Source organism: Canis lupus, chromosome 26, assembly GCF_003254725.2.
Source record: "Canis lupus dingo isolate Sandy chromosome 26, ASM325472v2, whole genome shotgun sequence".
In the NCBI taxonomy this organism is placed as follows: domain Eukaryota; kingdom Metazoa; phylum Chordata; class Mammalia; order Carnivora; family Canidae; genus Canis; species Canis lupus.
In genome coordinates this window covers 8,269,335-8,293,969 of record NC_064268.1, presented here as the reverse complement: position 1 = coordinate 8,293,969, position 24,635 = coordinate 8,269,335, and the positions used below count along the sequence as shown (strand labels likewise).

Genomic DNA, 24,635 nt, shown 5'->3' with positions numbered 1-24,635 from the left:
ACCCACTAATAGCTTGAGATCAGCCACAGTGGAAGTACTTATACTACAGAAATCATTAATGTACGTATCAGAGCCTTTCTTTTCCCCCTGGAGACCTGGTTGTTAAACCTTTACCAGCACACCACCACACATACCTAAACATACAATTACATCAGAGTGTGAGAAGGGTTGTTATAGTAAATGCCATGGGGCCTCAGGAAGAGAGAAGTTTTTCCTCTTTTTTAGATTTTTAGGACTGAACTACATTTCTCTTTACTCATTGCAATGACCCGAGCCAGAAACCAGAAGCCTATGGTCCCACTGGCCCACTGATCCTCATTTCACCTCTTACTCTCTCAGGCCTGCACTCTTGAACGGTGCTGAAAATTTCACTGTGCTCATCAAGAATAACATTGACTTCCCTGGCCACAACTACACCACGTAAGTGCCTAGAATGTCTAGCTGTTAACTATCTAATGCTGTGTAATGGATTACGTACACCAAAAATTAGAAACTTAACAACCAACATTCATTATCTGATGCAGTTTCTGTGGGTAAGTAATGTGGGAATGACTTCACCAGGTGGTTGTGATTTAGGGTCTCTTGGGTTACAGTCAAGCTGTCACTGGGGACCACAGCCATCTCTGGGTTGACTGGGGCTGAGAATCCTCTTCCAAGCTCACTCACCTGGTTGTCAGCAGGAAGTTCAGTTCCCCACTATATGGACCTCTCCCTAGGACTGCTTGAGTGTCCTTAAGAATGGTGTCTGGCTTCCCCCAGAGCAAGTGATCCAAGAGGGACAGATAATAAGCAAGCAAGACAGTAAACAATATGGAAGCCGCAATCTTTTATGACTTAACCTCACAAGTGACACACCATCACTTCTGTCACATGCTATTGGTCACACAGACCAACCCTGCACAGTGTGGGAGGGGACCACACAAGGGTGTGAATCCCAGGGGCTGAGGATCCCTGGGGCCCCTCATGGAACCCAGCTACCAACTGGCTCACTTCTATGAAAGAGACAGGTCTCAGTTTTCAAAAACATGTTTGTTTGCTTCTCGTTGCATACAGGAGAAACATCTTGCCAGATATAAACATCACTTGTACCTTTCACAAGACTCAGAACCCACAGTGTCCCATTTTTCGATTAGGAGATATCTTCCAACAAACAGGAGATAATTTTTCAGATGTGGCAATTCAGGTTGGTGGCATCTTTATACAGTGAGGGTATGAGTTGGGGGATGGAAGATGTCAAATGGTCAGGAAGCTGGACCCCTGGGTATTAGTTATAGGGCTCCCTTTATTGAGCATTTAGTATATCCCGGCACAGTGCCAAGGCCTTTTCCTGTATTACCTCATCTAATTCCACAACAACCCTGTGAACACATCCCCATGGGGCAGTAGTTTCCTGCGGCTACTGTAATAAACAAACATGATCTCGGTGGCTTAAAGCAACACAATTTTTTTTTTTTTACACTTCTAGAGGTCAGAAGTCCAAAATCAGTTTCTCTGGACCAAAATCAAGATATCAGTGGGACCATGCTCCCTACAGAGGCTTCAAGGAGAATTCATTTCCTTGTCTTTTCCCCCTTCTAGAGCTAGAAGCTCATAGCCCCTTCTCCCAGCTTCAAAGCCAACTACATAGTGGTCACCTTGACTTCTTATTCTATGAAATCTCCCTCTGTCTCCCACTTATAAAGATACTGGTCTTCTTCAAAGAGAGCATTTTTATAAATAGGGTCCATCTGGATAACCCAAGATAATCTTCCTATCTCAAGGTCCTTAATTTAATCACATCTGCAGTCTCTTTTGCCATGTAAAATAATATATATCCAAAGATTCTGAGGATTGGGACCTGGGGTTAGGAATACCATTATTTCTAATAATGGCTCCTAGGGAGCCTTACTCAGACTATTACACTTGGATTAGTCAGGATTCTTCCAGTTGCACCTTATAGACATTCAACTCAAATGATGTAAGCAAAGAATAAATTAAAAAGCACTTTGGGGCAAAAAGAAACCAAACTCAATTGGCTTAAGCAAAAAAAAAAAAAAAAAAGAAAGAAAAAAAAAGAAAAGAAAGAAAGAAAGAAAAGAAAAAAAAACCATGTATTATTAACTCACATAAAGACATCAGGATAATGGACCTTCTAGTACATCCAAGGCATTTTCATACCCTGAGAGATTTTTCTTTTTTTAAGATTTTATTTGTTTGTTTTAGACAGAGAACATCCTGCCTTGTGAGTTTTCTTCAGCTTTTCTCCTTTGCCTGGAACAGTCTTGCTCCAGACAGGGCATTAGCTGTCTCCCTCACCTGCTTCTAATATTTGCTCAAATATAAGCTCAGTGAAGCTTTCCCTTACCAATACCTTTAAAACAGCAATTTCAGGGCACCTGGGTGCCTCAGTCAATTCTTGATTTAGGTTCAAGTCATAATATCAGGATCATGAGATTGAGCCCTGCATTGGGCTCTGTACTGGGCATGGAGCCTGCTTAAGACTCTCTCTCTCTCTCTCTCGCCCCGCCTCCCCCCTTCTCTGAAAAAAAAAAATCTTAAAAGGACAATTTCAGTTTCTACCTCAATCCCAGCATGGTCTATGGCCCTTGCCAGTTTATTCAGTTTATTATTATATCACTGGCACCTAGCACTATCTAGGTAATACTATATATTTTATACCATTTGTTTGTTGTATGTCTTCCCTGACTGGAATGTAAATTCCATGACAGTAGGCATCTTTGGAATCTTTCGTTAATTTTGTAGAATTCTCAGCATAATGGGCACTCAATATATATTTGTTGGCAGAATGAAGCATGGGATAGCAGTAGGCATGGCTACATCCAGAAACTCAAATGATGTCTTTAGGAATCTGACTCTTTTCATCTCTTTGCTGTTTCCTTATGATGCTATCATTCTCAGACAAAATGTCCACATGTCAAGGCAAAGCCATCAAAGCCCTACAACTGTGCTGTCTGATATGGTAGCCACTAGTCACATGAAGCTATTTAAACTTCAACTGAAATGCAATGAAATGCAATGAAATGAAATGAAATATTAATTTCCTCTGTCATACTAGCCACATTTCCATCACTTAAAAGCCACATGTGGCCAGTGGCTGCTTTATTACACAGCATGAATATAAAATATTTCCATCATTGCAGAAGATTCTGTTGGACAATGTTGCTCTAGATTGTTACAATCTCTAGCTAGTGGTCCCAACCAATAGAGGACTTTTTTTTTTTTTTCTTTTTTTAATGGTTCTGGCAAAATGTCTCAGAGAGGACTCTGATTGGTCTATCATGGACCACATACCTATTCCTGAACCAGTCACCAGGTCCAGAGGGATACATGGTCCTTACTGGCCAGTCCCAGATCATGTTGCCATTCCTGGAGCTGGAAGAGGGGACAATCCCATTCAAACCATTCAGATGGGGGCAGCCCGGGTGGCTCCGTGGTTGAGCGCCGCCTTCAGCCCAAGGCCTGATCCTGGAGACCTGGGATCGAGTCCCACATCCGGCTCCCTGCATGGAGCCTGCTTCTCCCTCTGCCTGTGTTTCTGCCTCTCTCTCTATCTCTCTGTGTCTCTCATGAATAAATAAATAAAATCTTTAAAAAAAAATTCAGATAGGAGAAATGTTTCCCAAAGAAAATTCCAGGCACTTTTACCAGAAGAACTAGATGCTGAGTGATAGAAACATCAGATATTCACAGTAATATGCAGCATACATGGCTTATTGCCAATAAAGGACAATTGTGATTATTCTGTATTATTTTCCCTTTCTCCAAGTCAGAGTCTGCTGGCTACTCATCTTTTTATCCCTAGCATCTAGGGATGCTTGAAATACTATCCTGTCTTGAAATACTATCTCTCACTGATTCAAAGGCATACTTTTTTCACACTTTAATATTTCTAAAGTCAAAAAGTGCTTTTGATTGATGGAATTTCATGGCCTAATTGGCAGCATTTCCTTCTGAGAACATAAAAAGAAAATTATGTGTCTGATAAGCAATGGTGTCTAAGACTCAGTGAAACAGGATAGCACTCAAAACATGTTTGTAGGAAGAAAGAAGTACCAAATAGAGATATGTTAGAAGTTCAGAGAAGGGGGATCCCTGGGTGGCGCAGCGGTTTGGCGCCTGCCTTTGGCCCAGGGCGCGATCCTGGAGACCCGGGATCGAATCCCACATCGAGCTCCCGGTGCATGGAGCCTGCTTCTCCCTCTGCCTATGTCTCTTTCTCTCTCTGTGACTATCATAAAAAAAATAAAAAAAAATAAAAAAAAAGAAGTTCAGAGAAGAGAAAGATCACTTTGAATTGAGGAAGACAGGGGTGGCTGAATGGATAAGGAAGGATGTAAGTTGAGTCTTGGAGGGTGATGAGGATTTAGCTAGAGAGATGGTGGGAGAAATATTTCAATGGGAGAAAAAAGACTGGGGCCGAGATCTAGAAGTTCAATATGTACCCAGCAATTCCACTTCTAAGTATATTCCCAAGAGAAATAACACCACAGGTCCACACAAAAACTCATACATAAGTGTTCACAGCAGCATTATTCACAATAGCCAAAAGGTAGAAACAATCCAAATGTCTATCAAAGGGTAAATAGATAAACCAAATGTAGTCTATCCACAGAGTGGAATATTCTTCCACCATAAAAAGGAATAAAGTACTGATAGGGGCTACGATATAGGTGAACTTTTAAAATATTATGCTAAGTGAGGGGTGTCTGGGTGGCTCAGTAGGTTAGGCATCCAACTTTTGATCTCGTTCAGGTCTTGGTCTCAGGGTTGTGAATTCAGGCCCCACTTAAAATAAATAAACAAACAAATAAATATTATGCTAAGTGAAAGAAGCCAGTCACAAAAGATCACATTATACGATTTCATTCATAGGAAAGTTCAGAATAAGAAACTCTATAGAGACAGAAAGTAAATTAGTGGTTGCTTAGCACTGAGAGATGGGTGGGGGCAAAGGGGCACTGACAAAAAGTTTAAGGGTTTCCATTGGAGGCAATGAAACTGTTGTAAAATTTATTATGGTGACAGTCACACGTATACATGAATATACTAAAAACTGTTGAATTATACACTTTTATGCACTTGCACAAATTATATGTGAATTATATCTTAATAAAGCTGTTTTTAAAAAAGAAATGAAAATGCCAAGTGTGTTTAGGGCAAAGTGTAGACAGTGTGGAATAAGAGCTTTCTCTAGGGGAGTGTTGGGAGGGAAAGCAGAAAAGATATGTGATGGGGTGCCCTGAATTCCAGTGTAACAAGCTGTATAATCTTCAATGGGAGCCATTCCAGGTGTTAGATTATGGGAGCTGTGTTTTAGGAAAATAAATCTATCAGTGTGTCTCGGATGGGAGGAGGAGCAGGGAAGTGAATTTGCAGCCACTTGTGTGTGTTAGATGGGACTGAGCTCATGGCTCTGAAACTTTAATCTGCGTTCCCCTCTAAAGAGAAAACCTTTCCCTTATTGATCATCCCTGTGCAGGGAGAGGTCTGGTGGCTGCATCCCACGTGCAGCAGAACTTAGAGACTGTATCTCCTTGTCTTCTTCAGGGAGGGATCATGGGCATTGAGATCCACTGGGACTGCAACTTAGACAGTTGGTTCCATCATTGCCGTCCAAAATACAGTTTCCGCCGCCTTGATGACAAGAACACCACCACTGAGTCCTTGTACCCTGGATACAACTTCAGGTAAGCACCCAGAAACCTCCAGGCCCTACTGAATTGCATCCCCAGCAGTCAGTGAGAATGAATTTTTGTTCCCAAGGCAACAAGATGAATGCAAAAGGCTTCTTCTAAGAACTAAGGGTGACTGGATTTTTGTATGCATTTTTTTCTTTTTAATTCTTAAAGTGATGCACACTCTTTGTAAAACAGAAACAAAACTGGGGAAACAGAGAAGAGCAAGAGAGGAGAGTATATAAATCACCCATAATTCCTCAAGCCTGAGATAGTCAAAGATAACTGGTAAATTTTCCTTCCTTTAACTGATTCTTTAATGAGGCTTCTGTGAGATCATATCACACTTATAACCTGGTATAGTGTGTGTTTGTTTTGCCAATCCCTGGGTCACTCAGAATTCCTTGCAACCATCACGTTAAATGACCCTATTGTGCAAGCATAATGATAAAAAGAGGCACAATCTAGGGTGGGTCTTTTTTATACCAGAACCTCAATGTCATCACCACACATCAACCCTGGAAGGTGGATATTAGTGTTCCCAGGTAAGCTGAGAAAGGTGAATGTTTTGAATGATTTGCCCTGGACCCACAGCTAACAGTAGTTCCATAACTCCAGCTAACCTAGGTCACTCTGACGCCCAAACCCACAACTTTTCCTTTCATTGCATGGTTTTCTTGCCTTTTCCTCCATTACTAGACATTTGGAGTGCTTCCAGCTTTTCTATTACAAATAATCCTACACTGCACATTTTTGTACATAAATCTTCGAATTTCAGATTGTTTCCTTAGGATAAATTTTTAGAAGTAGAATTACTGGATCAAAGGTGATTAACATTTTATCAGATACTTTCAGGTTTTTAATTTTTTTCTATGGCTATATTTTTCATCTCTCAAGTTTATATTCAGTTCTTTCTCAAAGCCAACTATTCCTGTTTCAGTGAGGTCCATTCTTAACTTATGGATCCTATTCCTTCTGTCTATTCTACTGTATAACATACTCTTTCACACTGACCCATTATCTATAGTAACATGTGTGGGATTTCTTCTTCCGAGGCTTTAAAGTATTTGTTGGTGAGTTTCAGCAGGAAAGGCCTTGTGCAAAGTTCTGTGTATGCCATGAATGCAGAGGCATTCCTCTGGGGTGATTATGTAATTTTGTAGTCTGCAGGCCTGTATGGTATCTATCAATTATCAACCAGTTTTTGGTTTAATTTCTGGGTGCTAGATGTTTTCACTCTGCTGAAAGCATCCTATCCCTGCTCCCTCTCTGTGTAGGACTTCTGCAACCTCTGCTCCCTTCCCTAGAAGTTTAAGATTCTAGCTCCTCAGATACAGATCTGATTGGGGTCCTACTAGGGGACAGACTTCAGACTCCAAACATGGCTCCAGTTCCCACTCCCCACTCATCTCTAGCACCTAGAAAATGTCTTTCCTTGTTTTGAGCTCACTAATACATTGATACGACTTTTTTTTTTGATATGACTTTTAAAGAATGTTTTATCTTGCATTTCTTTGTGTATGGTGGGAGGTGGTGGGCTTAATGCTCAGGCTGCCACCTTGATTGGAAATCCTTTTGGTAAGAATATCTTCAAGACTCCTGATGCCACATTGCTTCCACACCTGCAGTCTTGTCTGACTTTTTGGGTTCTTTGTAGTTTATCTTGTATGCTTCTTACTTCTGGACTTCAACCCTATAAGAATTGACTAGATTCCTGGTCCATTTTCACCATTTAAATTGACTGGAGTGGGTTTGGTGCTGACCTGCTCTTGTTTTGACCCTTAGCACAGTTCACCCGTCTGCTCCTAATGTTTCCCCCAGTACTGATCCTGTGAGGTCCTAACTTGATGTCCGTGTTACCTCCTCTGTCTAGATCATTTTTTCAGCCTGTTCCTACAACTCTGTCCCAGCACTAACTTGTCCCTAGAGTTCAAGGCTCCATGACCTCTCATTGCTTGCAGCTACCAGGCAGGTTTCAGCGACTGTAATTATGGCTGACCATTTTGCACCCTCGTTCCAGACACAAAGTAGGCTTATGCTGTTCCCTTTTCAGAAAGAGTTGTCAACTACATCCCTAGAATAATGGCTATTCAACCATTTTGCCTATGAAGCCAGTAGGTAATTGATATTGACACTACTTATTTATTCATTCATCAAATACATGTTGAAGAAAAAATCTTGTTGTGCCAGTGGGTATATATTGGTAAACAAAATAGACAAAGTTACTACTTAGCTTATGTTGTAATAGGACATGAATATTAGTAATTATAACATAAGACAAAAATATAAGTAAATTAAAAACTCCAACAAGGCAACATCATTAGTCATCAAGGAAATGCAAATGTAAACCACAATGAGAAACACCTACATATACCCCCCCAGAATAGGTAAAACTTTTTAAAAGGCTGGCAATTCCAAGTGCTGACAAGGAGGAGAAGCAACTGGAACTCTCCCTTTTCCCAGGTGGTAGCGTAAGATGGTACAACCATGGTAGAGAACTGCTGGAAAATTTTTTATGAAGTTAAACATACATCTATCCTATAATCCAGAAACCCCACTCTTAGAAAGGAAACAAAAGTTCATACCAAGATTTGTATATGAATGTTCACAACAGCCTTTGCCATAATTACCAAAACCCAGAAACAACCTAAATGTCCAATAGGTGATTAGAGAAGTAAATTGTGGTATATATTTATACAATAAAGCACTAATTAGTATACACAAAGAAGGAACAATATGCTCACACATGCAACAACACAGAGGTATCCTACCGACATTATGTGGAGTAAAAGAAGCCATACTGTATGGTGCCATTTATATGAAGTACAAGAACAAGCAAGACAGCTTTTCTGTGATGATAAAAGACAACAGTGGGTGCTGGTCTGGGGAGTAGGAGATGGGAGAGGCAAAATAGGTACTGATTAGAAAGGAGCACAGGAGATTCTCTGAGGCCATGGAATGTTCTAGATCTTGATAGGGATATAGGTTATACAGTGTATTTATCTGTCAAAATTCATTGAACTCAACTTTTGGAGGACTTATTTTATGTAATACATGTTTTATGTAAACTATACCTTAATAGAGCAAATAATCCTAGTAAGACCATTTCAGATAATGAATGATAAATGCTGTGAAGAAAATCAAACAAGATACTGTGCTGCAGGGTTAGGGCGGAACAGGGGTAGGGGTAGGGGAGAGACCAGAGAACGCCTCTCCAAGAGCAGGGTAGGACCCCTGCAGATATTATATGCTTTTGTGAGGCTTGTGCTTTCCTAGTTAGGAAGAGAAACTGCACAGACTGGAGCCCATGTTAGGGGAATAGCCCTGCAAAAGTTTGTAGTTTCTCTAAATACTTGTAGTATTAACAGTCTAGACCAGGGGTTCTCAAAGTACAATTCCCAGCATCAGCATGCTGGGAATGTGTTAGAAATCCAAATTTGCAGGCTCTGCCTTGGACCTACTGAATCAGACATGTTGTGGATTGTCTTCACAAGCCCTCCAGGTAAGAGCCTCTCAGGTGTGAGAACCACTGATCTAGAACCTCAATACTCAAAGTGTAGTCCTGGAACCAGCAGCATGGCCTTACCTGGGAGCTTATTATAGTCTCAGGCCCCACTCTTGATGAACTGAATCAAAATCTCCATTTTAACTAGATTCCCAGAAGATTCATGTGCACATTGAAGTTTGAGAAGCACTAGTCTAGACTCTATCATTTAGTACCCCAAACATACTTTCTTCTTAGATGTTTCACCTGACTACATTTTGTCTCTATGATGAGGTTGCCAGTTTCCTGGGGCAGTGAATACAATATGGCATCTACTTAATCTGTACATGCAAGTGTAGGCAAAAGTGCACATGTGCATGCACACACACATTCATTGCTTCCTAACACTTCTGCTAGCATTCCTATTGACTTCTGGAGGGGTCTGCTCAAGCAAATGGGTCTCTACATTTTACCTAAAGCAGCATCATAAAGTGGCAGGAAGCCTCCAAACTGTGTCTTTATTTTTCTTTACTTATTTTTTGCTTATACAATGTTTTAAAAGTTGAGACATTCTACATAAAAATCTGGACTTCCTACTTTTCTCAAAAATTTTGAGTATTGGGGGAAAAAACTAAACCATTTGACAACTCTAGGTTCATATTTCACACAGCAGCACTCTGTTGGAGATGAGTGACAGTGGTTCCCTTTAGAAAGGGCATGTGATTTTTTTGTTGTTGTTTTCCACTGTCCCTACCACTCCCTATTGCCTTATAGCTGGCCTGCAATATTCATTCCATCATCTGCCTCACCCCTATAGGCATTTGAGTTTGAGACCCTTGACTAAAGGCCAGCTGATGTCAGGCTCCCTGCATGGAATGGAGCCTGTTTCTCCCTCTGCCTGTGTCTGTGCCTCTCTCTCTCTCTCTCTCTCTCTCTCTCTCTGTCTCTCATGAATAAATGAATTAAATCTTTAAAAAAAAAAAAAAAGGTCAGCTGAGATCAAGACACAAGATGTTTTTTGCCTCCTCTAAGTCAGTGGAGTTTCATCCAGGGCCCTGAAGCAGCTCCTAGTTTAGATGTTTTGATATCCCCTGCTGTTCCACTGAACAGACTTAGGGCCATTAGCAACAAGAGATGATTTGATCAGTGGTCCTCTGACTGCCTTTGCAGGATGTTTGCGTTTTGTTTTTGGTTTTGTTTTGTTTTGTTTTGTTTTTAGTGTTCTGCAGAAGCATGCAGGGCAATGTCCCAAACAGATGTTAGCATATATCCTTTGAGTCTTTGAGGTAAGCCTAAGAACATCAGCTCCTGGAGAGATCTGTGCTTTCTAAAGAACTGAGGTGGTTATGATGTTAGTATTCTTTTAGAACAAAATGTTAGAGCATTTGTTGTCTGGAATGAATGCCAGAAGAAATCTTTGGCCAGAAATAAAGTTCCAAGTTCTGATGGATAACTGGATAGGTTATTTTCAAACAGCCACAAAAAATGAGAAGAGAATTGCATATGAGTTTTATGAAAAAATATAACTTCCTGAAACATAGGAAGTTGAAGAAGTTGATCACATCACAGAATTTTGTCCTTTAACAAAAGATCAATGCCCAAAGGTCCTTATTCAGTGAACATGTGATTCGGTTTATTTACAGCACATATAAAGTAGGGCAGACCCTCAGTGCATGCCTGATGCACCTCTCTGGTTCAGAATGGGCATATGCATGTGTTAGTTTCCTGTGCCTGCTATAACAAATGACTATAAACTTGGTGGTTCAAAACAATAGAAGTGTATTTTCTCACAGTTCTGGGTGACAGAAGTCTAAAATCAAGCAGTCAGCAGGGACACACTCCCTGAAGTCTCGAGGGGAGGATCCTTCCTTGCTTCTCCCAGCTCCCTGCGACTCTCTGTGTTCCTTGACTTGAGGCTGCATCACGCTAATATCTGTATCCATCTTTATGCGGGTTTCTCCTCTGTGTTTCTGTTTCAACTCTCCTCTCTTTTTTATAAAGATATCAGTCATTGGTTTCACCCTAAATCCAGGATGATCTCATCTTAAGGTCCTTAATCACATCTGCAAAGACCCTATTCCAAATAAGGTCACATTCACAGGTACAGGGGTTTGGCCCTTGGACCTACCTTCTTGGGTGGCCATTATTCAAGCCATTACAGTGTGCAGAAAACAGCCTGCTCCGGCCCTAGTGTTTCTCAGTGTGGACCACTGACCTCGTGCACCAGATCCACCTAGCACCTTTCTAGAAACATCTCAAACTTTCTGAAACCACGCTCTGGGTGAGGCCTAGGAATCTACCCTTGAACACATTTCCCAAGTGATTCTTATCCTTAGTTCAAGAACCACTGTACCAAGACCCTTTGCTTTGCTTTGTGTTTTAAAAAATAAATCACTTGGTAGAGCAGCAGAAGAAAGAACTGTCATGGGATGAGAACCATCAGAAACAAAGAAATCAAAACCCCTCTGGCCAGAAATTGGTGCTCAACACATTTTGAGAGTCAAAAAACAGGAGTTTCAAATACTCTGTACTGTATTCTGACAGAGCATCTGCCTTCTGTTTCCTTCTCTCTCCACACCTGTAAATAGACTGTGAATTAGTAACTCAGAAAATATCTTACCTAAAAACAACCTCCAAAAGGTGGTAAGAGGGACAGATTTAAAAGTTTTGTGACGCATGTGGTTTAAGCCTTCCTAATTTTCCATGAAAACAAAACATTCTGCTTTTCCTGACTGCAACACTGGTGAGAGCTACGCATTTGGGGTGGTTGTGATTTGTGCCTGAGTCTTAATTTATAAATATACCTAAGAAATGATACAGAAAAAAAAAAGAGAGAGAAAAAAAAGAAATGATACAGAGAGGTCACTGCCACTGAAAGAACTTTATTATATTTCCCAAGAGGAGGGGCACACCATGCCACACAAGGCCACAGGGGAAGCACCAGGTTTGGTCAGGAGATGGAATGATCAAGGGAAAGCATGGCCCAGAACCTTCATTGTGTTTTCCATGGGACAGGCAAGGCAGAGCGGGGCAACACCTTAGAATTAGCCTGCTTGAGTAATGTGAGCAGGCTCTGGGCTACAGGTGCTAGCTTTGGGTACCTGGCCTTGGGTGACCTGGTGCAGGGGAAATAGTGGCTCCATGTGTGAGGGTAGAAGTGAAGGTGGTTGGAGATATGGATTCAGGATCAGCAGAGGGTCTTTAACATGATTTTCAGGCTCTTGCAAAAGCTGGATCACAAGGAAGATATAAACAATTATGGCTGTTAGTTTGGCCCTGTTGTAATAGATGCACACAGACAAATACGGAATCTAAGAAAATACAATTAGAACAGATTGCTGAGGGGCACCTAGCCCCTATCCACCAATTAGTAGCCAAGATCCCCACCCCACTTTGTTCTAGAAGCCAAACCCTCTTAAGAAATAATCAGATTTGCTTGAGACTATTTTTTTAAATTTCTCTTATTGTTAATACTGTACTCATTAAAAATTGTTCATTTTCATCTTAAATGGAAAGGAGATTTTGTACCACTCTGTGATGGTGGAAGAAGAGGAGGCAATGTGGGAAGTGGTGCTTTGGTTCCAAGAGAGTAATTTGTGGGTTTGAATAATGTTCTTCCCTCTGCCAACTGCAGCAGAACTAGAAGATAAACAAGTAAGACTAGCTCGGCTCCTGTTTTGGGTTTTCCTTTCATGAAATACCAGCATGTTCACACAGATCTTTTAAACATGGATCCTTCTCCTCCTACAGATACGCCAAGTACTATAAGGAAAACAACGTTGAAAAACGGACTCTGATAAAAGTCTTTGGGATCCGTTTTGACATCCTGGTTTTTGGCACCGTAAGTCTCTGCTCCCAGCCACTGGCACCTCCATTCCTGCGACTGTGTCCTAATTATTGCTGTAGTGCCTCAAAGGGTACATGTTTCAGTCATAGTCATTAGCTGGCACTGTGCATCTCACATGTGGGATAAGAGGGGGAAGAAATGTCCTTGGGGTCCTGTCCAAGATGAAGTCAACTGATGAGTACAAGAGTGGGATTGGGGAAAAACACTGAATATTCAACTTTAAAAATACTCCGATGCTTAAAAAAGAGAGAAAGTAAGAAATCCTTTTGCAAAACACTTTGTAAGTAAAAGAATCCAATGCAAATTGGCTTAGGGGGAAAAAAGTTGTTTTTGTTTTTTTGGTTTTGTTTTTGTTTTTGTTTTTGTTTTTTTTTAATTTCACATAACTGAAAAATCCAGGGGCAGTTTCAGGCTTTGGGCATGGCTGGATATTCAAACAACATCCTTAAGAATCTTCTTCCCTTCATTTCTTACGTCTGTTCTCCTCTATTTTGGCATCATCCTGGCTGGCTGTGTCTACATTGTGATTTCAGGCAGCTCCTTATACCTTTACCAGTCCAGCAATCTCAATAAAACAAGAACATCTCTTTGCTATAAAAGGTTTGGCAAATAATTCAGGCAGATACCATTGGCTCTGACTGGCCCAACATGGGCCCCATGCCCTGTGCTAATCACTATGTTTAGGTCACACCATAATGTCAGTGGCCTTGGACCTGCCCTGACCCAGCCCCTTTCCCTCAAACTATTTGGACCAAGCATGGACAGATATGGTTTTCTGAAGGAAAACTGGGTGTTGTTTCCACAAGAAGGAGGGAGGGTATTCTGGGCATGCAAAAATCTGTAGATGCCCAAAATGCCTTGTCCAAAACTGTATTATTTACATCATATGTTATGTCATATGGTGGTAAGCAACACAAGAGTCGATGAGATAGAAGCTGAGAGGATGGAAAGATCTTTGAGAAGAAAAACCACGAGGACACCTAAGGGAAGAGTGTGCAGATATTCTTTCCCTCTGCTTCCAAGGTAATCTCAAACCACTTTTAGGGAAAACTTGCCCGAAATTCTCACCTTGTATGGGAAAACAACAAACTCAGTGTATGGGTTCTAGTGCTTCTTTGTTTAACACATTCATGTTTTCGAGCGGATCCCAGAAGGCAGAAATAGGATGAATGGGATTCCTATTTTCAGTCTGCAGCATCTGTTGCCATAAACACCTTGCATGATCTATTGAAGTCATGGCCATGGACTCTCTCATCTGCTGGAGCTGACAATTACATGGTAGAGCAAAAGGCCATTGCTCTGAATGTCAACTAAGTAATTTTTACCATTTTGTTTTCAGGGAGGAAAATTTGACATTATCCAGTTGGTCGTGTACATTGGCTCAACCCTCTCCTACTTTGGTTTGGTAAGGGGTTCTCTTTCCTACACTTTAGGAAAGTGATTTGGCAAAAAAAAAAAAAAAAAAAAAAAAAAAAAAAAAAAAAGAAGAAGAAGAAGAAGAAAAGAAATCTCACTAACTCGCACTGATCTGGGTTCTTCCTAGGCCACTCTGTTCATTGACTTTCTCATCAACACTTACTCAAGTAAATGCTGTCGATCCCACATTTATCCCTGTTTCAAGTGCTGTGAATACTGTGCAGTCAATGAATACTACTACAAGAAGAAGTGTGAGACCATTGTGGAGCCAAAGCCGGTAAGGCTCACTGAATCAGTAGGTGCCAAAATACCCGGAGAGTCAGGTGTATTTTATGCAAAAATAAGGCCAAAATCACAGGTGTCATCCCATAGTAGACAAGTCTCTGGACTCTACCCTGATCCACCATCTCTCAGATGAATCCTTTGGTCTTAGGGAAGAAGAGAAACAAAATGAAGAGGCCAGAAAGAGGGAGAATGAATTTTTATGTTCTAGGACTTGTCAGTTTTTTCAGATTTATTAAATTGGTGCAGCCAAAAAAAATAGTATAGTGACTTTGGAGACAATTTGGCAGTATCTAATAATACTTAGGTGGGATATGCTTTACAGCCTGGCATTTCCGCTTCTCCGTGCCAACCCGCAAGTAACACTCACTTAAGTGCCCCAGTAGTGCCATGTAACTAAATCCACCTAAGCACTGTCTTTAGTAACAGTGAAGAAAGAATATCCAGCCAAATGTCCAACAGGTGGATGGTGAGAGAAACTATGACCAGTCCATAGCAAGGAGTGCCAAGCACCAGTTTAAAAGAATGATGTGGATAATAATAAGAGCAAACATTTATGGAACTCTTCAAAGTGCTTTCTATATATTAATTCATTGAATTTTCAGGACAACCCTATAAATATACGCTAATATCTTTCTAAAGATGAGACAATTGATGTGTAAGAAGGGGTAAATAGTTTGCCCAGAGTCATATAGCTAGTAGATGGAAGAGCTACAATTCTAATTCAGACAGGCTGGTTTCAGAATCCATCTTAATAACTGATATGTTAGAGGTACTGGCATGAACAAATATCCAAAATGTGTTGTTGAAAGGAAAAAAGCAAACTATAGAATAATATATATGATATGATAGGGTTTTTTTTAAGATTTTTATTTATTCATGAGAGACACACAGAGAGAGAGAGGCAGAGACACAGGCAGAGGGAGAGGCAGGCTCCATGCAGGGATCCCGACGTGGGACTTGATCCTGGGACTCCAGGATCACACCCTGGGCCAAAGGCAGGCACAAAACCACTAAGCCACCTAGGGATCCCTATGATAGATGGGTTAAAAGACAACTACACATATGAACTAATCTCACATATTTTCTATATGTAAATGTGTACATATATACACACAAATACACACATATATTCTAGATATTTTATATATTCTATATATTTTCTACACTTATACACATGCATGAATGTGTATAGGGAGGATAACATGTATACAAAAAGGCACTGGACACACACAAAAGTGACAACAACGATTCCTTCTGCAAAGGAGCCTAGGATGAAGGACTAGTCAAATAGAATTTTAGCTCATTTGCATTGTTTTGATTTAATTTGGGTTCTACCAAGCAGGTCTCCTATCCTTGATTCCACAATTTCTCCCAATCAAGGAGAAATCTCCAGTGCTTAAAACAACAAAGAGGCTTTCTCTGTCTTTCCCTCATAAGAATATGACTGTCCTTTTCCCAGCAGCTGAATGCACGGTTCACTGATCACTGTACACGTATTCTACAATATGAAATAAAAGTGCATTTTTGCAACTAAAAATAATTACCATTTTGCAACTAAAAATAAAAGCCCAAGATGGGATGAAAGTCAACAAAAATATAGATAATTTAAGTTGCAATAGTCACATTTTCTGGGGATACTCAATCAAGAGTAACTCAAATTGAGGAGATACAAGAAAGGGTTTGACATAGCATGTGGAAGACCTAAAAACATCAGGCAGCAAGCTATGGAGACTCTGAGCTCACATATTAAGGTACATCGAGTTCCACTACTGATTTACCTTTGGACTCAGAAATCATTCATCCTCGGCCAGCAAGAGTTTTTGGTCAGCTTCTCTAACAGTTTGTCATTTGGTAAATAGGAATAACACTTGCCTTTAGATATGTTCAGGAATGTCATTGTGGATAATTCTGTACAAAAATGGGTAAAAATTTTAACTGTCTTTTCTTAGACATTAAAATATGTGTCCTTTGTGGATGAAGCCCACATTAGGATGGTGGACCAACAGCTGCTTCGGAGACGTCTACAAGATGTCGAAGGTGAAGAAGTCCCAGTAAGTTAAAACATTTGATTTTTTTTAAAGAAAAGTTACTATTAAATATAAATATAGCTACAGATTTGTATAAATTGCAATTTTAACACATTAAGTACATGTAACCCAGAATATTAGTAAAAGCCTTTTTCATGTCTCCACCCACTACCTTCCCTTAAATGTCATCATTATTCTGTACCCAAAGGTTAGTTTTATATCTTCCAGAATTTTATAAAATTTGAATCCCATATGTACTCACTCAGCATATACTCTGTGAAATGTCTGGCTTCTTTCACTCAACATTGTTTTTGTGAGTCATCTATGACACTGCATATAGCAATAGTTCATTCCATTGTTGTATAATTTCCACTTTATAAACATCCAATATATTTATCCCTTCCATTGTTGATAGACATTTGGTAGTTTCCAGTTTGGAGCTCATGCAGAAATGCCGCCATGGTAAACATATGGTGCCTACAAGTGGACCTGCTGGGTCGGAAGGCAGGCATATGATACTACCAAACCATCCTCTAAAGGGGGTGTTTTAATTCCCACTCTCCTCAGCAGCTCTGATTGCTGGACATCTTTATTAACTGTATTATTTCTACAGCTTCCATAATAAATCACCACAACTAAGTAGCTTAAAACAACAGAAATTCATTCTCATACACTTCTGGAGGCTGGAAGTCAGAAGTCAAGGTGTTGGTAGGGCTCTGTCTGAAAGCCCAAGGGGAGGATCCTTCCTTGCCTCTTCCAGTTCCTGGTGTTTATTACACCTGTTAGAACCACTGGTACAATGCTGATGGTAAGAGCAAACATCTTTTTGTCTCATTCCCTATCTCAGGAAGAAAGCTTTCACATTTCACTATCATATTTGCTGTAGGGTTTTAAAGAATGCTTTATCGAATTAAGAAAAGTCTCCCCTGTTCTAGTTTGCTAAGAATCTTTATCATAAATGAATACTGAATTTTAAAATAATACTTTTTTCTGCTTTTTAAAAAACAATGAGTTTTCTTTTCTCTATGGGTGTGGTGAATTACACAAACTGATTTTCAAATATTAAGCCAACCTTGCATTCCTACAGTAGAATCAATTTGAATGTAATATATTACTCTTTGTATTTATTGCTGGATTTGACTCACTAATATTATAGATTTTTATGTCTCTTATTGAGAGAGACTGGCCAGAATTTTTCCATTCTTGTAATGTCCATGTTGGGTTTGGATATAATGTGAACTAGAGGCTGGCAGGGTAGAGAATACACATAAAATTTATCATTTTAACCATTATAAAGTGTACAGTTCAGTGACATTTAAAATTCAAAATCCAGGGACACCTGGGTGGCTCAGTGGTTGAGTATTTGCCTTTGGCTCAGGGAGTGATCCTGGAGTCCCAGGATGGAGTCCCAAACTGAGCTCCCCACAGGGAGACTGCTTATCCCTCTGCCTATGTCTCTACCTCTCCATGTCTCTCCTAAATAAATAAAACCTTTAAAATTCAAAAGTTTATCCACATGCTGTGCAGCTATCTCACTATCTAGTTCCACAACTTTTTCATTGACCCAAAAGGAAATGCTGCATCCATTCAGCAGCCATTCCTCACACCCACTTCCCCCTAGTCCCTGGCAAACATTACTCTTCCTGTCAGCATGGAATTGCCTATTTTGGGACATTTCATATAAATGGAATCATACAGTATTTGCCTTTTTGTGACTGGCTTCTCCCACTTTTCCTAATGTCTTCAAGGTTCATATCATAGCAGGTGTCAGTACATTGTTCCCCTTTTTCTGGCTGAATAATACTCCACTATATGGACATAACATTGTTAACAAACTATAGAAATGATCCCTGAAAGTACAGTCTTTGAACATAACATTTTTATCCATTTATCCGTTAATGGATATTTGGGGTGCAAACCTTTGGCTATTGTAAAATAGTACTGCTGTAATTGCTCATGTACAAGAACTATTTATTTTAATGTGCTGATTCCATCTTTGTCCAGTGAATGAAGGTCTCTGTTACAAAGAACAGATATAAATGATGTCAATTATGGCAACCTTCTCTTGGAGGATAACAAATGGATTTGCTAAAAGAGGAAGGCTGGAGGAAAAGGAAGCAGTAGAGCAAAGTCAACAAATATTTACTGTCCACTATGTGCTGCTTCCTGTCCTAGGCACTGGGGATATAGCAGTAACAAAGCAGACAGGGCCCCTGCTTTCATGTGGAAGAAGAATCATCAAGAGAACATATCAATTCAATTAGTGGGATCATTTCAGATAGTGATAAGTACTGTGAAGAACACGAAATCTCATGATGTGCTAAGAGAGTGATCTGGGTGGAAGGGAACCACCTGGATCGGGTGGTCAGGGCAAGAAGGTCTCCATGAAGAGGTTATACCTGCCTTGCAGCCTGGCTTGTCTGAATTTCACTTTTCAAATCTGTAAAATGGGAGATAAGGACACATGTCTCATGAGATTCTTCAAAGGCTAAACAAGGTGAGTTTATAAAACACTAGCACGTTCTTGATACATAAATTTAATAGATGATGGCTATTATATTTATGTGACAAAGTGTAATGTTATAAGTTAATAACAAAATTAAAGAACCTAGAACCTTAGGGGTGGTCACTGCTGATGGGTTTGGAAACTTGACTTTTTCAGAGACCCTCAATGGAATTCACAGACTTGTCCAGGCTGTCCCTGTCTCTCCATGACCTGTCCTCTATTCCTGGACAATCAGAGGAGATGCAGCTGTTAAGTGAAGAAGTGACCCCTAGATCCAGCAACAGCCCAGACTGGTGCCAGTGTGGACACTGCCTCCCATCCCAGCTCCCCGAGAGCCAGCGATGCCTGGAAGAGCTGTGCTGTCGGAAAAAGGCTGGTGCCTGCATTACCACCTCAGAGCCGTTCAGGAAGCTCATCTTGTCCCGACAGGTCCTGCAGTTCCTCCTGCTCTACCAGGAGCCCTTGCTGGTGCTGGATGAAAACTCCAACAGCCGGCTGCGGCACTGTGCCTACAGGTGCTACACCACCTGGCGCTTTGGCTCCCAGGACCTAGCCGACTTTGCCATCCTGCCCAGCTGCTGCCGCTGGAGGATCCGGAGAGAATTTCCCAAGAGTGAAGGCCAGTACAGTGGCTTCAGGAGTCCTTACTGATGGCACAGGGTTGAGCAAGCATGTTAATGTTCTAATGTTCCCAATTAGAATGTTGTTTGCACCTGAGCTTGACCTGCAAAGATCTGTGGCCAAATTTTCAACCAAAGGGAGATGTGTTTCCTCTCCTGCAGCCCTAGATCTGTCAGAGAGCAGACTAAACAACCCAACAAATAAACTAGAATCCCTCAGCATGGACTGAGAGTCAAGAGATTCAGATCTATGCCTCAATTCCATCCCTGGGAAGTTGTATGATCCTAGGGCTTTAACTCTGTGCCTCAGCTGCCTTACTATCCAACCTGCTATTCCACAGAGACATCGGGAGAAGAAACTTAGAGAGTGTGCACTTTCTTGCTAATGCACAAAGAGCTATATGAATGCAAAGAAGCTCCTTCTGAGACACGCTGGGAAATTGTACAACTATGAACCAACCCTTTGGGTGGAGAAGATGGAGGATTAAAAGTGGCCACACTCAGCGGTTTAGCACCTGCCTTCACCCCAGGGCGTGATCCTAGAGTCCTAGGATCAAGTCCCACATCAGGCTCCCTGCATGGAGCCTGCTTCTTTCTCTGCCTGTGTCTCTGCCCCTCTTTCTCTCTCTCTCATGAATAAATAAATAAAATCTTAAAAAAAAAAGTGGCCACAAATTCTTTGGCACTTGTCCCTGAGAGTTATGTCTCCTCCCCTTGTATCTAGGCAGTTCTGATGGCTTTATCCAGCAGTGGAAGTGACACTGTGCCAGCTCTGGGGTCTTGGTCTTGAGGCTGGCAGCTTCCACTTCCTATCCGGTCCCACGTCTGCTGTGAAGGAAGCCAGCCCCCATACAAAGGTCTGGCTATCCTGAGACCACCCTTCTGTGAGGAAATTCAAGAAGCTACATGGAGAACAGAGATGCCTCCAGTTCCCAGCTTCCAAGCCAAACAAACTAGACATGGGAGAGCCACTCAGTACATATGCTTTCGGATATGTACTGATGCTTTCGGATGATTCCACACCCTGCTAACATAGGACTGCAACTATATGAGATGCCCTGCACAGAACAAAAGTGTTGTTTTAAGCCACTAAGTTTTATGTTGTTTGTTATGCAGCAACACTCTGGGGCAGTGAGGAAGCCTCAGTGGAACATAGACTCAGCCCATACTTTCCATGGTTCTAAGGTTTTTTGTTTGTTTGTTTTTCTAAGATTTTATTCATGCATTCATGAGAGACAGAAAGAGAGAAGCAGAGACACAGGCAGAGAGAGAAGCAGGCTCCCTGCAGGAAGATCAACGCGGGACCCGATCCCTGGACTCCAGGACCACGCCCTGGGCCGAAGGCAGGCCCTAAACCTCTGAGCCATCCAGGGATCCCCCAGTTCTAAGGTTTTTAGGGAGCTTGGACCACCCCTGAAAGCCCCAAAGGGGCTTAGGTTTCTGTTCGGCACCTCTGTCAAAGCTGCAGACCAAATCAGGTAACCCACCAGACCAGGCCTGGCATCTATCCAACCTAACTGCTGGACTACCTGATATAGTCTAATATACATCCTATCTCTGCAACTGGAAGTAGCTACTGCTGTTAAAACTGGAAAAGGCCAAGTTTATGCCTTCAACACCCTGTACTTTGCAGCCAATTAGAATGGATGCAATCTGGATACTACTTTAAAAAGTAACTCACACCCAAACCTTTACCATTTCTGTACATCAACTGCTAAGAATATGAAAATGGATAGTCAGAAGTTTTAGTATCCTTCTTTGGGATTTCCTTTCATTTTTCTGGTATTAGAATTGATTATTCCTAAACAACTATTTTAAAGAATAAATGGAGACCACTATTCAACACTGTAACTAAAAAAAAAAAAACAAACCGCTGTAACTGATGAAGGATCTGTGAGTTTTTTTAAATACATATTCTGAGATGTACCATTTTGATACCTTTTAAAAACCAGATGCTTTTTTACTATATTCACATAAGGTAAATATGGGCAAAACCCTTCTTTTTTTGATCCAGGATTTTATCTGGCTTTAAACTCAGGAATATGGTAGGCCAGACTGAAATTTCATTTTTACAACCTTTCAGAGATAGTAAATTATAAATGACTTCTTATATGTATGATATATATTTGAAAAGTGGATTACATATGACTTCTGCAGAATTTAAATTTTTACTCCTAGAATTCTATGTATGAGCTACAGATTTCCATTCTGATAAATATCTAAGACTTTATACCTTTTTGTGCGTGTGTGCCTTATCCCCAATGTATTTTTATCACCTCTGGGGGCCCCAAATGGAGTCAGAATTTAGAATGACAATTAGTCATTAGATCCACCTATCTTCCTTCACCTTCCCCACAGATGCTTTAAGTGAGAGGGTGATGTGTTATGTCATCCATGTGTAAAATGTCTTGACACTTCCTACAATAACATGCATCACATTTATGTCTTGTTTTTTAGTCTACTGCATAAAATAATGTCATCAGCAAAGACATCCCAAGGAGAATCACACTCTGTAGGATGTTTGCTTGTACTTAAATACATTATTCTATATGGTAATTGCCCAGTATTCATTACTTCGTGTCTGTATTAAAGATCTGCTTTCTTATCACATTGACTGGTTTCATGTAGAATTGGTAATGAACTTGCATTTCTCTCTTCAGAGGGCACCAGTTTTTAAACACTTACTAATTCTAGTTTGCCAATGTACATGTCCTAACTAGATAACATGTTTTGATAATAAAATATTGTATCAATGTTTCGATTATAAAAAATAATGTATGATTTATGATTACTAAAGTGTTCCTTTTACTTCCTTTTCTCAGAAGATCCCCAAATCACAGTTCATTCATTGACACTTTCATTCAACATATAGTCATTGAGGCACTATGACATAATAAGATATGTATTTGAGGGCAGCCCTGGTGACGCAGCAGTTTAGAGCCGCCTGCAGCCCAGGGTGTGATCCTGGAGACCTGGAATCGAGTCCCATGTCTGGCTCCCCGCATGGAGCCTGCTTTTCCCTCTGCCTGTGACTCTGCCTCTCTCTCTCTCTCTCTCTCTCTCTCTCATGAATAAATAAATAAAATCTTAAAAAAAAAAAGATATGTATTTGAGGGGATTCCTGGGTGGCTCAGTGGTTTAGCACCTGCCTTTGGTCCGGGGAGTGATCCTGGAGTCCCGGGATCGAGTCCCTGCATGGAGCCTGCTTCTCCCTCTGCCTGTGTCTCTGCCTCTCTCTCTCTCTCTCTCTCTCTCTCTCTCTCTGTCTCTCATGAATAAATAAATAAAATCTTAAAAAAAATATGTATTTGATCTCTGCTCCCAGGTGCTAACACAGAGTTCCCAAATTCCTTAGAATTTCTGGGCTGATGAGAGTGTCTTGTGTTCTAACAAGGAAACGCTTAGTAGGCTCTTAACTTCAGGATAGGGACTGGTTGCCAAAAAGACAAAGCCATGGTCAGAACTTAGGACTTCTAAGAGTTCCAGGTTCTTCAGAGTAGTGGATTGGAAATTAAATTAATAATTGATTGTGCCCATATGATGAAGCTCCCATTAAAAATGTCTAAATCACAAGATTTGGAGAGCTTCTGAACTGATGAACACATCTACATGCTGGGAGAGTGGTGTACCCCAACTCCACAGGGACAGAAGCATCTGTGCTAAGGACCCTTCTGGACCTTGCCCTATGTACCTCTTTGTCTAGTTGTTCATATGTATCATTATACCCTTTATAATAAACCAGTAAATATAAACAAGAGTTTCCCTGAGTTCTATGAACCATTATGGCAAATGATTGAACCTGAAAAGGGGGTTATGGGAACCCTCAATTTATAGCCAGTTGGTCTGAAATACAGGTTACAGCTGGGACTTGTGACTAGCATCTGAAGTGGGGGACAATCCTGTGGGATAGAGGCCTCAACCTATGGGGTCTAGGCCAACTCCAGTAGTTAATAACACAATTGAATTGTAGGACACTCAGCTGGTGTCTGGAGAGTCGGAGAATTGGTTGGCGTGGGAAAACCCCATAAAAATTTGGTGCCACAGAAGTATTACAAGTAGAGAATAGGAAAAAGAATTTTCTTTTAGGCACTCACTAGAGACCAATGATAGATAACGTTGCTACTGTCATGGAGACATGAGGACATGAACATTAATCAAACAATTCAAATTTAAATTTGCATCTTGTGAATCATGATGAAGAAGAAAAAATGATGCTCTGAGAGCCTAAAATAGGGGAATTTGACCATTTGGGGGGGATCAGAGAGGTCCTCCTTGAGAATGCAGCCCTTTAGCTGAAATCTGAAGGGTAAGTACTGGATAACTAGGTGAATAAGGTAGGAAAGAGCATTCTAGGCAGAAAGACTAGCATGTGTGAAGGCCTGGGGCAGGAAATGCATAGCAGGTTTACAGAACTTAAAGGAGATCTGAATGCCTATTCTACAGATAATAAGAGAAAGTAAAGTAAGAGATAAGACAGGACAGGCAGGCAGGGACTGGACTGCATAGAGCCTTGCAGGCCATGGCAAGGAATTTTGTCTTTATCCTAAGATCACTGGACAGCCATGGAAGGGTTTTAAGTAGCAGCCTGATAAGATTATATTTGTTTTTTAAAAGATCATTCTGATCGCTGCAGGAGAATGAACGAGAAGTGGTGGTAAATAGTTTTAATTTTTATTTCAGTCTTTCCCTACTCCATGAAACATTTGCCACAAATATGCAGCAAAATTTGAGCTGATTCTCTTTTCTCTCCTCCTCTTCATCTTGGGAAGTCACAG

The 24,635-nt window shown here is 40.8% G+C and overlaps 1 protein-coding gene across 2 annotated transcripts in view; it reads left to right on the top strand.

Moving 5' to 3' along the window:
• P2RX7 (purinergic receptor P2X 7) overlaps positions 1-22,927 on the top strand; it is a 46,147-nt gene extending 23,220 nt beyond the window's left edge. The window contains exons 6-13 of one of the 2 annotated variants that reach the window (XM_035706697.2): positions 340-420; positions 1,054-1,183; positions 5,548-5,687; positions 12,910-13,000; positions 14,346-14,411; positions 14,550-14,699; positions 16,657-16,758; positions 19,670-22,927. In XM_035706697.2, coding sequence (XP_035562590.1) covers positions 340-420; positions 1,054-1,183; positions 5,548-5,687; positions 12,910-13,000; positions 14,346-14,411; positions 14,550-14,699; positions 16,657-16,758; positions 19,670-19,891 — 982 coding nt within the window. In that variant the 3' untranslated portion in view covers positions 19,892-22,927. Of the gene's footprint in view, positions 1-339; positions 421-1,053; positions 1,184-5,547; positions 5,688-12,909; positions 13,001-14,345; positions 14,412-14,549; positions 14,700-16,656; positions 16,759-19,396 lie in introns of both variants that reach the window. The other variant, XM_025473881.3, reaches the window with a different exon arrangement.
• The last annotated feature ends 1,708 nt before the right edge of the window (positions 22,928-24,635 follow it).